General features: G+C 38.8%; 1 protein-coding gene across 4 annotated transcripts; it reads right to left on the bottom strand.

The window, feature by feature from the left end:
* Nucleotides 1-727: 727 nt before the first annotated feature.
* Nucleotides 728-11,410, bottom strand: lhfpl4b (LHFPL tetraspan subfamily member 4b). 4 transcript variants are annotated; one of them, XM_057829419.1, is made up of 6 exons: nucleotides 11,261-11,410; nucleotides 2,641-2,895; nucleotides 2,359-2,563; nucleotides 2,158-2,237; nucleotides 1,935-2,082; nucleotides 728-1,834 (listed from the first exon to the last, which is right to left on the bottom strand). In XM_057829419.1, the coding sequence occupies exons 2-6, from the start codon at nucleotides 2,860-2,862 to the stop codon at nucleotides 1,806-1,808; spliced, it is 684 nt and encodes a 227-aa protein (XP_057685402.1). In that variant the 5' UTR covers nucleotides 2,863-2,895; nucleotides 11,261-11,410; the 3' UTR covers nucleotides 728-1,805. The 4 variants fall into 4 exon arrangements, with proteins under 4 accessions (XP_057685402.1, XP_057685404.1, XP_057685403.1 ...); XM_057829421.1 differs by having other exon boundaries at nucleotides 2,641-2,864; nucleotides 11,261-11,409; XM_057829420.1 differs by lacking the exon at nucleotides 11,261-11,410 and adding an exon at nucleotides 8,896-8,973.
* Nucleotides 11,411-12,729: the final 1,319 nt, after the last annotated feature.

Raw genomic sequence — 12,729 nt, 5'->3', positions numbered from 1 at the left:
TAGCCTTGAGATTGCCCATGCTTCCTCAGAATTTTGCTTCACAAGTCCTCAGACAGTTCTTTGGTCTTCTTTCTTTTCTCCATGCTCAATGTGGTACACACAAGGACACAGGACAGAGGTTGGTTTAACTTAATACATTTTAGCTGGCAGCAAATGTGATTTAGTTACTGCCACCACCTGTTATGTGCCACAGGTAAGTTAATTACACAAATTAGAGAAGCATCACATGATTTTTCAAAGGGTGCCAATACTTTTGTCTGGCCCATTTTTGGAGTTTTGTGTAAAATGATAATGATTTTTTTAAAAATACACTTTTATGTTTCTTCATTGCAAGCAAAATAAATGGAGATATTACTACCAAAGCATTTACAATTGCAATCATTTTCTGGGAGAAATTGAGCATTATCTGCGGAATTGCAAAGGGGGCAATACTTTTGGCCAGCAGTGTATTAATGATAGGGTCAAATCTATCTTTACAACACATGGGAAGACAATCTAAATTACCTCATTATAGATTGCAAATAAGATTGCTGTAGAAGTTGGTGGGGACAAATTGAGCATCATGAAAAGTTGGTAGTGTTATGTCCCTACCGTCTCTATGCAAACCTATGCCCATGGGTCAGTTTGCCTTATTGGTCAATACTTCAAATAAAAATGGCTGAAATACTAACAGTTGATTTTCTAATATTTGGCAAATAAAAAAACGTAGCAACACCTGGGTGTAGATGAACACATTTTATTTGTTTGCGTGAAAACAATGGGTAACAGTCAACCTCTCCCAAAGCGAAGCTAATGCGTGGTACAGTACACACAATGCAGGGTAAAACACCCCTTAAGAACAATGAATTTTCTTGGAAAACATAAATGATCAGGATATCAAAGTGTGCCTAAGTAGATACATTATTTTAGAGGGTAACAAGATCATAAAGCTATGTAACAATGAGCTAGTTTTGAATCAAATCAAGTTGAGTCACACAAACACGCACTACAACACACGCAATATACAGTACACAGGTTGTACTGTAGTTGAACTCAAAAGTGTAAATGTTTACTGCTATTAATGTGTAATAAATCAGGTAGGTAGCTTCTTATTTTGATAACAATACATTTTTTACAGTTATTAAAGACACTAAGTTGATGTGCAAAATCACGATGATCGTGTACATAATTTCTCAGAAATAATAACATCAAAAAATAAATATCAAAAATCAATGCGGTAACTTTATATTTCAAATGGGTTAAACGTGCGGGTCACAAAAATATGCATTTACAATTACACAAAGGTTTTCAAAGGTAAGACAGTAGTACACTTGACCTAGGAAAAAAACGTGTTTGATTTTATGGAAAATACAAAGAAAAAAACAAGAGTAATAATATTTACAAATGGAGAAGCATGGCAAACCTTTTTCATCACCTAGTAACGCCACTGTGGTTCTTGTGACTGACTTGATAGACACACAGTAATTCCTAAAACACGCAACACTACATGATAATTGATGATCACTTTTGGAGGCATCCCGCAATTGGGTGATAGCTCACTTTGATATTGTGGGAGAAAAATTCTCAAATAATCTTAGCTAAAGGTAGAAATTATGGTTGTCTGTTAAAGTTTGGGAGAGTAAACCAGTCAATTTCTAACTACAAAACTTATTACTTGAACATAGGGACTTGAGAAACAACAGTTGCACTTTTCAAATACTGTAAATACTAGTATGTTGTGCCTTCATGACATCAGCATGATGTCATTGTGACCATGATGATGTTGCCATTGGTTTGTGTCGAGGAGAAGAGGAGTCACATGGTGTCTATGCCGACATCAGCAGTCCTGTAGTCACTGCAAACGATAAACACATGAACACAGTTTAAGGTCACACAATTCAGGTCATCCCTTGAGGCCCGCTGCCGCGTGCATAAATCCCCAGCCCCTCACCCACCTTCTTTTCCAAGTGGCGGCAAGAGGGCATCTTGTCTGTTTGCCAAAACAAACGCCAGGGTGGCTAGGATGGCGGCATCCAAAACACCAAGGATGGCCAGGATGAAGGCCCAGTGGACAGAGCAGTTCCCCGAAGAGAAGCTGCCCACCTATGTGTGACACACACACCCAACCACCATTAACTGTCGACGCGTCATCAAGGGGTCGCATTAAGGTTCACTCACAGAGTCGCCGCAGAGGACTCTCATCTCTGGACTCTCCCACGAGTCAGGGAATAATAGACATGCTAACGCCAAGCAGAACCCTAAAGAATTGCATAGATGTCAGTAAAGTCAAGAGTAAAGCCTACTTCTTAAAATTGGCCTCTCGACGCCATAGCCAATAAGAACTGATCAGACGTGTTTTGGTGGAAGACCCCTGTCCACCTGCTGTGAGTTGCAGCCAGGCGCAGATCTTGTAGACGGTGGCGGCGCTGCAGAACCGGAAGAGTAAGAGACAGACCACGCTTGTCCACACCGCCCACAGCGACACGCCTACCAAGACAGCCACAGACTGGAAGGACGGCAGCGGGGAGAGACTGGAGAGTCGGCCGCGACAGTCTGGAACGGGCAGTTCGGACTCTAGACACACCTGATGGACACATACAGCTTGTTTGAGAAGTCAAGGAGACATATATGTTTGCATATGTACTGTGTATAAGACATCACCTCAAATAATCCCAGGGTCCCACTAGGTGGCACCGGCCCTGTCCCCGGGTGGGTTATGTCTGCAGTTCCTATCCAGGAAGGCTGCACGAGGATGACCACTTGAATGATGGCGAAGCACAGCGTGCATACAGCCCACAGCACGCCTACCGCACGAGCACTCCGCACAAACTCGGTTTGGTACAGACGGGACAGGTCCCCCAAACCGGGTGTAGCAGCTGCCATGACTGCGTGCACAAGTCACGAGACTCAGGCTTCCTTTCAGGACAAAATGAAAAAGAACTAAAAAAAAACTTGTAAAACCTTATAGCACTATATACTATATATACTATACAGCAAAAGTTAAAGTAATACATGACATTGTTTGTGTTATAGATATTACGTTGGTCTGTGTTCTATACCCTTTTTGTTTCGCATTCCAAAATATTTTCACATTTGCCTATTTAAATGCAAAATAATAATTGGTGTTCACAAAAATCTTGTAATTGCTTCAAGCATTCCTTAACAAATCTCCATCTGCAAGGCAGATGGTGATCAGTTTTTTAGGCAACGGCAATGGAGTTTCTAAAAGATCCATCTTGGGCCCAATTTTATTTTCTCCATTTATGAACAATTAACACTAGAAGTCCCAGAGAATTCTTGTACTCCTAATAGTCCCAAGCAATGGCCGATTTGGCCTCTACCCCGAAAAACCCAGAGGTGGCCAAAACGACCCAAGTGCTTTTGAATTGGCAAGTCGTTGTCCGACAGACAAAAGCCATTCATATATTGGAATATTAGGAGTATTTGTCTTGAGGAAAGGACGATTTGGCCCTTCCTGGGTTTTCTAGTTTAATGCACGGGTACAGCCAATGATTCTATTCACTTGTGCGCCAGTGACGATTTATTCTGGTGTTCTAAATTCTGACGGACCTCACTTTTCCAAGTCTCATTTTCATACTGTACAGGAAGTGCTAATTGATTTAGAATAATTTCTCAATAAAATGAGACAAAATATAGGATATTTACAAAACTGCAATCACCCTTAACTTTACAGAACGTCTTCTTACCGGCCACGTTTACCTCCTTTTGCAATTTCCAATTCTATTGCGATGTTGCATTGTAAAAAACATTTTAATTTCTTTTGACAACCTTGTACATCATGAATTTGTTGCCTTGCAGACCTTAGCAATTTAATTAGTTAATCCAGGCCCAAGGTTTCTACAAGTATCAGCAAATTTTATTTATTGCTTTTTGATGCCACTTTAAACTAATTTAATGCTCAAATTGTTTCACACACACAAATTATAAGTAGAGTTGTCCGATAATGACTTTTTAACCGATATCCCGATAATGTCCAGCTCCAAATATGCGATACAGATGTCAAACAGATACCGATAAATGCGGTCGTGGACTTAATTGTATTATGATGCCCCACTGGATACTTTAATAATGCTAAATGTAACAACTTCAAGGCATAGACTTCATAATTTATATTTATATTATGAAGGCTATGTTCAAGGTTTTCCAATAAACATTACTTGAAAAATAAGAGAACAACTTCAACTGAAGTTATGGAAAATGTGCCTATTTTGCACTGCTATATTTATTGTTGAAATCCAAATAATGCAAACATCAGTTTTTTTGATCAAAGAGAAAGTTCAAAGTGCCATAAGGCACTGCCATATCACATTTTTGCAAATGACTATGAATGCAAATGGTGTGCTCACATAACAAATCCCAAGCATCTTAGTTTGGAGAAATCTACTGGTCAATAAGCATAACTGATGAGATAAGTTGTGACCAGCCCTTGTACAAAGGCAGAAGGCTTCTACATTCACTTTGAAGGCAACATGATATTGGCCCAAAACCGATGTCAATATAATCCAATATCATTTTAAAATGCTTTTATTGGCTGATATTATAGGCTACCTGATTAGCCGATAATATCAGACAACCCTAATAATTTATGTTTTTTAAAAAAGTTTTTTTAACATAATTTTTCATGTCTCACACATTTAGTTTGTTTTTAAAGGCCTACATTTTGACAAAATCGATTTAATGACTTTTAATGCTTTTTAATGACCCGCATACGTAGTGTAATCATTCCATCACATTCCGATCATCTGACAATGACATGATCGGTAGTGTTGTATCGGTCGCGAACAATTCGTTCTTTTTGAACGAATTGTTTTGGTGAACGAGACCGAACTAATCATCATCTGCACTGATTCGTTCTATGAAGGTGGTGCTTGTTCGCTGCGTGGGAGGGCGTTGAGCAAGCGGCAGCGTCTTCTGACATCGCACACGACCAATCAGACGCCAGCCTCATCGCGGGCAGGGGAGGGAGCGGAAACAGAATCAGGGCGTTTGTCACTCACGTCCACGTGTGGCCAATAAGCAGCCAGCGTGCAGGCAGGGGGGCAAGACTGAGTTTTGTCACTTCCCGTTCAGTGACTCGGTCCTCCGGTTCCTGACCTAGCTTGCTGCTAACTTGATTTTCCAGTAATGACTATGCGGTGAACGAATCAGAAAATGAAAGGAAATGACTTTGTCACATATTTGTTAACGTGGAGCCTATCAAATGCTGCTCAAACAGACAAAAACACCACACAAATCTAGCGAGCATTGTTTAGAGTAGTACTTTTCTCAACAAACTCGTGACTGCCTATGACGACATACTATCAAATTTACAGTAATTTAAAACACGGGTAGCTACGAGGCAAGCAAAAGCTGAGCTGCGGTCGCGTGACGGCAGTGAAGCGGGCAGAGAACTGTCACTATATGGAGGCGTCATGGCAGCGATATTTACCTCATATGTGCACAGAAAAAAATATTTAGTATGATCACCAGAATACTGATTTGCAATGAAACTGTATATACATGTCAATTTTTTCCCGAGTGTTTTATTTTTTTTTTCGTGTCAGCGTGTCGGGTGTTGGTTGGTTTGACAAATTATGTCAATCCGTCCATCATGTGCTACTCAAGCGCCCAAAACAACGCACGCAGACACGGGAGATGTCGCAATATGTCTACATTTTTCTTAACAGACTAATGAGAGTAGAAAGGCGACATCGTAAAGAGCTAACAATTATTTCTCGTCAGCATTTGACGATCTGAGATGCGGGGACGACAGGGGAGCTGACCGGATTATTTTATTTATTAATACCAGTGCAAAAAAACAATATGATCACCATAATACTGATTTGCAATGAAACTGTATATACATGTAATTTTTTTCCGTGTTTTTTTTTTTTTTTTTTTCGTGTCAGGTGTTGGTTGGTTTGACAAATTATGTCAATCCGTCCATCATGTGCTACTCAAGCGCCCAAAAACAAAGCACGCGGACACGGGAGATGTCGCAATATGTCTACATTTTTCTTAACAGACTAATGAGAGTAGAAAGGCGACATCGTAAAGAGCAAACAATTATTTCTCGTCAGCATTTGACGATCTGAGATGCGGGGACGACAGGGGAGCTGACCGGATTATTTTATTTATTAATACCAGTGCAAAAATTCAACACGATCATCTTAATACTAAAAAACAAAAATACAACAGAGCGAGATGTAAATATGATGTGTTGGTCGTTCCATATTCAGAAATTAAACTTTCGATGTATTTTTATTTTCGTGACAGCAAACATGCTGTATATGTATGTGTGATCAAGAACCTGCTAAAGAAAGTCCGTGCGCCCCCGCCCCCTACTCCCCTCACAAAAGGAAAATGTTTAACCGTGTCCTAAATCGAAATGCAAGCACGAGCCATGACTTTGAGCCCATAGAACTAGGACAGACGACGCGGAAGTTCTCCCTCGCTTTTGCAGCAGCAGGAGGGAGACGAGGCTGTCTGTGAAAGCAGAATGATACCGCCTGTCACTCATTTCTGAAACTACGACGAGTGGTCAATGTGAAAGAGAGGGAGGGACCAAGCAATGTCACTTCCCGTTCAGTTATACTGCGAAGCGGTCTTTGGTGATTCGTTCGGCAACGTCACTTCCCGTTCAGTAACCGAACGATTCGTTTGGGCGGGGAGGGAGATGAGGGGGGCGAACGATTCGTTGAACGATTTGTTTGAACGAATCTTTTTACTGAACGAACCGGAATGGATTCGTTTACTCAAGTGAACGACAAATCTCGTCACTAATGATCGGGTCCAATTTTTAATCACGTGATCGAATCGACAACAACCCTAGAGTAGTTATGTTGTTTTTAGAACTCGCCAACAAATAACCTATGGTGAAATATAAAACGAATAACATCCAGGTGTGGCAGATATAGACCGATCGCCAGTCCATGTCAGGACTCATAGAGAAAGTCAATGGATAGGTCGCCAGTCAATGTCTCATGCCTGTTAAGTTGTACGGTTTCGGCATAATTTGTACAAGTGAGCGCTGATTTTTAAATGTGTACGCCGTACGTTCAAAATCTGTAGGTTTTTCGTGCAGTACATGTTTTTTTTCTCCATTCGGATTTTGTCACTGTTTCGGCAAGTAGAAAATGTGCGTTACTATGCTTTACTATGTTGGTTGAATGACGCGAGAAAATTCAGAGACATGGAGAGAGAAGAGTGCTTGTTGTGATGCTGTTGCAAACGCGATGCTGGGCTCGATGGCTCCAATATTTCCTGACTGTAGCCGACAGCCTACAATCTACACCTAGATATCACATGCATATAGATGCGAGAAAAGTCAGAGACACGGAGAGAGAAGAGTGTTTGTTGTGATGCTGTAGCAAACGCGATGCTGGGCTCGATGGCTCCAATATTTCCTGACTGTAGCCGACAGCCTACAATCTACACCTAGATATCACATGCATATAGAACTACATTCGAAATGACAGACTCGGCGGCGTTAGTAAACAGCCGCCATCTTAAAGCAGTAGACTTCTCAGAAAGGCTCTGTTGTAGTGAACCTTCCTACCGAACCTCAGTAACTTTTTATCTAAAATACTCCTAAATTGGCAAAATCTTGACTTTTATCTATCTTCAAATAATAAAACAGTTTTAAAACTTTCACATGTCGAAAGTTGACTGAAGGGAACTAATGCAAAAACGGGAGCAATTTGAACAACTTTACCAGTTGATTCACAACATTAAATTACTTCCAAACATAGCAAAGGTTACTATGTTTTTTTTTTGAAACAATAAAAAAAAAAAACATGAAAGGTAACACCAGTTACTTTGCCAAGTAATTACTCTTATTCTGGTAACTGAGTTACTAACTCAATTACTTTTTGGGAGAAGTAATTTGTAACTGTAATTAATTACTTTTTAAAAGTAAGATTAACAACACAAAGATGAAGTCTGCAGAATGAAAAGTGATGAAACAATTTGTTGCCGAACACAATTTGCCAGCAACTATTGCTGATCACTTCTCAGAATTAGCAAGAGAAATGTTCTCTGACTCAAAGATTACATCGGTAAGTTAATTGTATCAATTGACCTTTTTAATTTATAACTGGACACACTAACGAACTACTTTCAAGTCAAACTGAATGGCGAGCTGAAGTGCCATGAGGTGCAGCCATCAAGACATGATAGAAATTGCCAAAAGTGCTACATGCAATTATAATAAAAGTGACTGTTAAATATTAGTAATCATGATATAGTTGAAGATATTGTTCTTTGATTGCACCAGGGCATATGGTACAATATTATCAATAAATTTATATTATTTTAAAAATTGAGTTTTATTTTTGTTTCATATTGCACGCTATTTACAACGTTGTAAGATTAGTCACCAATTTATAAGGGCATACGTCATCTTTGTAAGATTGCAAACGGCCTCGGGTTGACAGGTATGAATTGTCTAGGCAAAAGCGGATTGGTAACAATTCAATGGACTTGTCGCCAGCAAATTCAGTATCGAGGCACATACTTGACCTATGTGTATAAAAAGACTAGTCGCCAGTCAATGTCAGCGCACATGTAAATAAACAAGCATTCAAAATGATATTTTTCGTGGCGTTCTTTAATCAAACAAGCGCACTCGCATGTTTGGAACGTGCCAGTGGGAGAACATGCAAACTCCACAGCTCCTGATGAGCTCAGAGACGAACCTCCATCCTCAGCAATGTGACGCAGACATCCTAACCACTACAGCCCCGTAACAAAATCAAAATGACGATTGATATTTTTTAAAGCGCTCAACATGGAAATGCAATTTAGCTCGATTGTCCACGCGCGCGACAACATCGCCAGCATCAAGTGATGGAATCACTGTTTTCACCACCGCGTTTTATTTTTGCAATAGATGGAGAAGGAAAAGCAAACACCAACCTGCAGCAGCTTCGCACGCGCGCACGCACCCGGGCCGACAGGACGGACGGAGGCGCGTTCCCGCAAGTTGGGGCGACTTCCACAGGCGGGACAAGAAACTACAGAAGCAAGCGACCGATTCTGTTTTTTTATTTGTTTTCTTTTTTAAATTCATTTATTTAATAGTTACCGTCTATTTCCAAAGAGATTTTACTACAGTATACTACTTAAATTGAACATATACTTAAATTGAACATAAGTATCAAGCAGCACTGGCAAACGTTTGTGCTTAAGGGCCATATTTGATTTTTAAAATAGTTGGACTAGAGTAGAGCGCTGATGAGCTAAAAACAAACCCGTTTAAATGAACATGTAAAATTCGTTTAGCCTAGTGGTAAAAAAAAAATCATTTTAAATTGTATTATTTATAATAAGCCACTTCCTAAAATTCATATTTTTTCTAATTTCTAATCAGTAAGTTAACCAATTAATTTAGATGAAAATTGAATAACTACTATACCGATATTGTCGTATGTCTATAAAATTTGTTCCCTGCCATTGACTGACAACCAGTCAACTTTTTTTTGTGCCTAACTTAGATTGCTGACCAGTAGTCTTATTTCTATAGCCCTTTACAAAACCCCGAAAGGCCCTAAAAGTGCTTTACAACAAAGACAAACACGGTTCATGATAAATAAAAGGAAGGAAAGTACCACACTATGACATTGAGAATAAACAAAATCAACGCATCATGATAAAAGTCAAAACAGCAAACAAAACCACAAAACAGATAAAATCCAAAACATCAAAACCCTCAAGAAATAAAATCAGGCTACCCTAGCCAGGGGAAAAGGCAAATCTAAAAAAGTGCGTCATTAACATAGATTTAAAAAGGCCTAGATTGGTAAAGGTGCGGATTTCTAGGGTTACGCTATTATTCCACAACCTTGGGACAGCAACTGCAAAAGATGTGTCCCCCACTGTTTAAGTCTCGACCACGGAACTTGCAAAAGGAGCTGGCCGGTAGAACGAAGAGCCCTGCCAGAGTTACGGAGGGTTAAAATTTCCGATAAATAAGGAGCCTGGATATTATTAGAATTAAAAACAAACAGTAAAAGGTTTAAATCAATTCTAAAATGGACTGGAAGTCAGTGGAGCGATGATAGCACGGGGGTAATATGTGCTCACCAGTGACCCAAATAAGAATAACGTAGACACTCAAATTACTATACTCCGTCTCTAAGCAGCTGAACAGAAGAAGTGGTGTCTAAACAGGAATTTTTTTTTTTTTTTTTTCTGGAAGTGGGGTTTAAACTAGGGCTGTCAAACGATTAAAAATTTTAATCGAGTTAATTACAGCTTAAAAATTAATTAATCGTAATTAATCGCAATTAATCGCAATTCAAACCATCTATAAAATACGCCATATTTTTCTGTATATTATTGTTGGAATGGAAAGATAAGACACAAGATGGATATATACATTCAACATACGGTACACAAGTACTGTATTTGTTTACAATAAATCAACAAGATGGCAATAACATTATTAACATTCTGTTAAAGTGATCCATGGATAGAAAGACTTGTTCTTAAAGATGAATATTAGTATAGTATAGTATAGTTATAGAAATTTTATATTAAAACCCCTCTTAATGTTTTCGTTTTAATAAAATTTGTAAAATTTTCAATCCAAAAATAAACTAGTAGCCCGCCATTGTTGATGTCAATAACTACTTACACAATGGTAATGGATGCTGAAGCCTATAAAAGCAGTCGCACCCGAGCGCCAGCAGAGGGCGGAAAAACTCCATAAAACACAATTAACAAGTTGGCCTTTCACTATACTGACATTTAAATCTGTCTGAGCGGGGCTAGTGCGTTAATTGCGTCAAATATTTTAACGTGATTAATTTAAAAAATTAATTACCGCCCGTTAACGCGATAATTTTGACAGCCCTAGTTTAAACACAATTTATCGTTGAATATCACATATTGTTCATGCATACGGTATCATTCTATCTAAAGCACGATTTTACCTTGAGTATTTGTAAAATCTATATATTTCATACACGGTTTCATATAAACTTGTCTTTTCCTCATTGCTGTCCCAAACGGCTGGAAATGGGACTCTGTCTCATAGTCCAGCCATTTCTGATGAAATGCGTTGTCCTTTGAATATGCAAAACGAGGAAACTCTTCTTTGCATCCAAATATACATTCCTTCCACATTTATTCGATCAAAAAAGCTGCTGTGTTTTCCCTCCCACTTGTAGTCTGTTTAAGTGTTGAGTATAAACTATAGCATTATCAACAATTACCGTAATTTTCTAAATTAGCATGCAACCCCCTCTTTAAATACCAGCACTAGTCAAAATAGACTAACCTGGTTAATACTGCATTGTGGAACAGGAAAATAGGAACGAAAAAGAATCATTCATCGGTCTTCATCACACTGTGGTGGCTATGTTTTTTAAGAAGGCATTTTTAAACAGGAACCACACGTGGGATCTTTAGTGTAGTTCATGGCTTGTATATGTTGTACCTTGTTGGTCAGTGCTCTGATTAGGTCAAGGTGGCCCTTTTTAAGGCCTATTGTACACCCCTCTACACTGCACATCTGTGGTCTAATTATAACAAAGCAAGTTTCCAGAGACTACAAGTGGCATATAATGATTCTATGAGAATCTTGTTGAAAAAGCCCAGGTTAACCAGTGCTTCAGATGTTTGTAGCAGCTCGGGTGAATACCCTCCAATCTGTTTTAAGGGTACTGTTTAATTTTATCAATTGTCTGAATGGTTAAAAAAAATGTGATTGGGTGGCTTACATTTTGTACAGCTTTACACACTACTTTTCACGGGTTTGGAAGCACTGGTATATGTGCCTTTAAAAGAGGGTCGCTAGGAGACCCAGTGTTGTGTACTGAAGTCCACTTGTTATTGTTTTATAATTTTTTTTCTATAATTTTTTGTTTTTAATCTATTGCTGTGTTGTGTTGTTGTGATTTGGATATTGATTCTGTTTATACAATCGATCTATCTATATATTATATATATATTTTTTATATATATTACTGAGATCACATTCATAAATCCGCCATATCTGCTCTTTCACATGTGTTTCGGGGTCCACGTTCTCCGGTCAAAACATGTTCAAATATACTAGTCCTTCTCAAAAAAATGAGCCTATTGTGATAAAGTGCATTATTTTATGTAATTTACTGATAAACATTAGACTTTCATATATTTTAGATTCATTGCACACAACTAAAGTAGTTCAAGCCTTTTATTGTTTTAATATTGATGATTTTGGCAAAAAAAGTCAAGAAAAAACAAAAATCCCTTTCTCAAAAAATTTGCAAAAAAAGTCAAGAAAAAACAAAAATCCCTTTCTCAAAAAATTTGCATATTTCATCCGACCAATACAAAAAAGTGTTTTTAATACAAAAAAAGTCAACCTTCAATTAATTATATCAGCTATGCACTCAATATTTGGTCAGGAATCCTTTAGCAGAAATGACTGCTTCAATGCGGCGTGGCATGGAGGCAATCAGCCTGTGGCACTGCTGAGGTGTTATGGAGGCCCAGGATGCTTCTATAGCGGCCTTAAGCTCATCCACAGTGTTGGGTTTGGTGTCTCTCAACTTCCTCTTCACTATATCCCACAGATTCTCTATGGGGTTCATGTCAGGAGAGTGGGCAGGCCAATTGAGCACAGTAATGCCATGGTCAGTAAACCATTTACCAGTGGTTTTGGCACTGTGAGCAGGTGCCAGGTCGTGCTGAAAAATGAAATCTTCATCTCCATAAAGCTTTTCAGCAGATGGAAGCATAAAGTGCTTTAAAATCTTCTGA

This window comes from Corythoichthys intestinalis, chromosome 2 (genome assembly GCF_030265065.1).
Source record: "Corythoichthys intestinalis isolate RoL2023-P3 chromosome 2, ASM3026506v1, whole genome shotgun sequence".
Taxonomy (NCBI): domain Eukaryota; kingdom Metazoa; phylum Chordata; class Actinopteri; order Syngnathiformes; family Syngnathidae; genus Corythoichthys; species Corythoichthys intestinalis.
Note: the sequence above shows the minus strand (reverse complement) of the source record. Positions and strands in the feature narration are given on the sequence as shown.

What these genes read in the sequence shown, in the direction of transcription:
- lhfpl4b (XM_057829419.1), bottom strand. Translation starts at nt 2,862, where the DNA reads ATGGCAGCTGCTACACCCGGTTTGGGGGACCTGTCCCGTCTGTACCAA. An exon ending in GGACCCTGGGATTATTTGAG is followed by an intron (nt 2,564 to 2,640) that starts GTGATGTCTTAT and finishes TGTGTCCATCAG; the next exon opens with GTGTGTCTAGAGTCCGAACT. An exon ending in CTGGCTGCAACTCACAGCAG is followed by an intron (nt 2,238 to 2,358) that starts GTGGACAGGGGT and finishes GCAATTCTTTAG; the next exon opens with GGTTCTGCTTGGCGTTAGCA.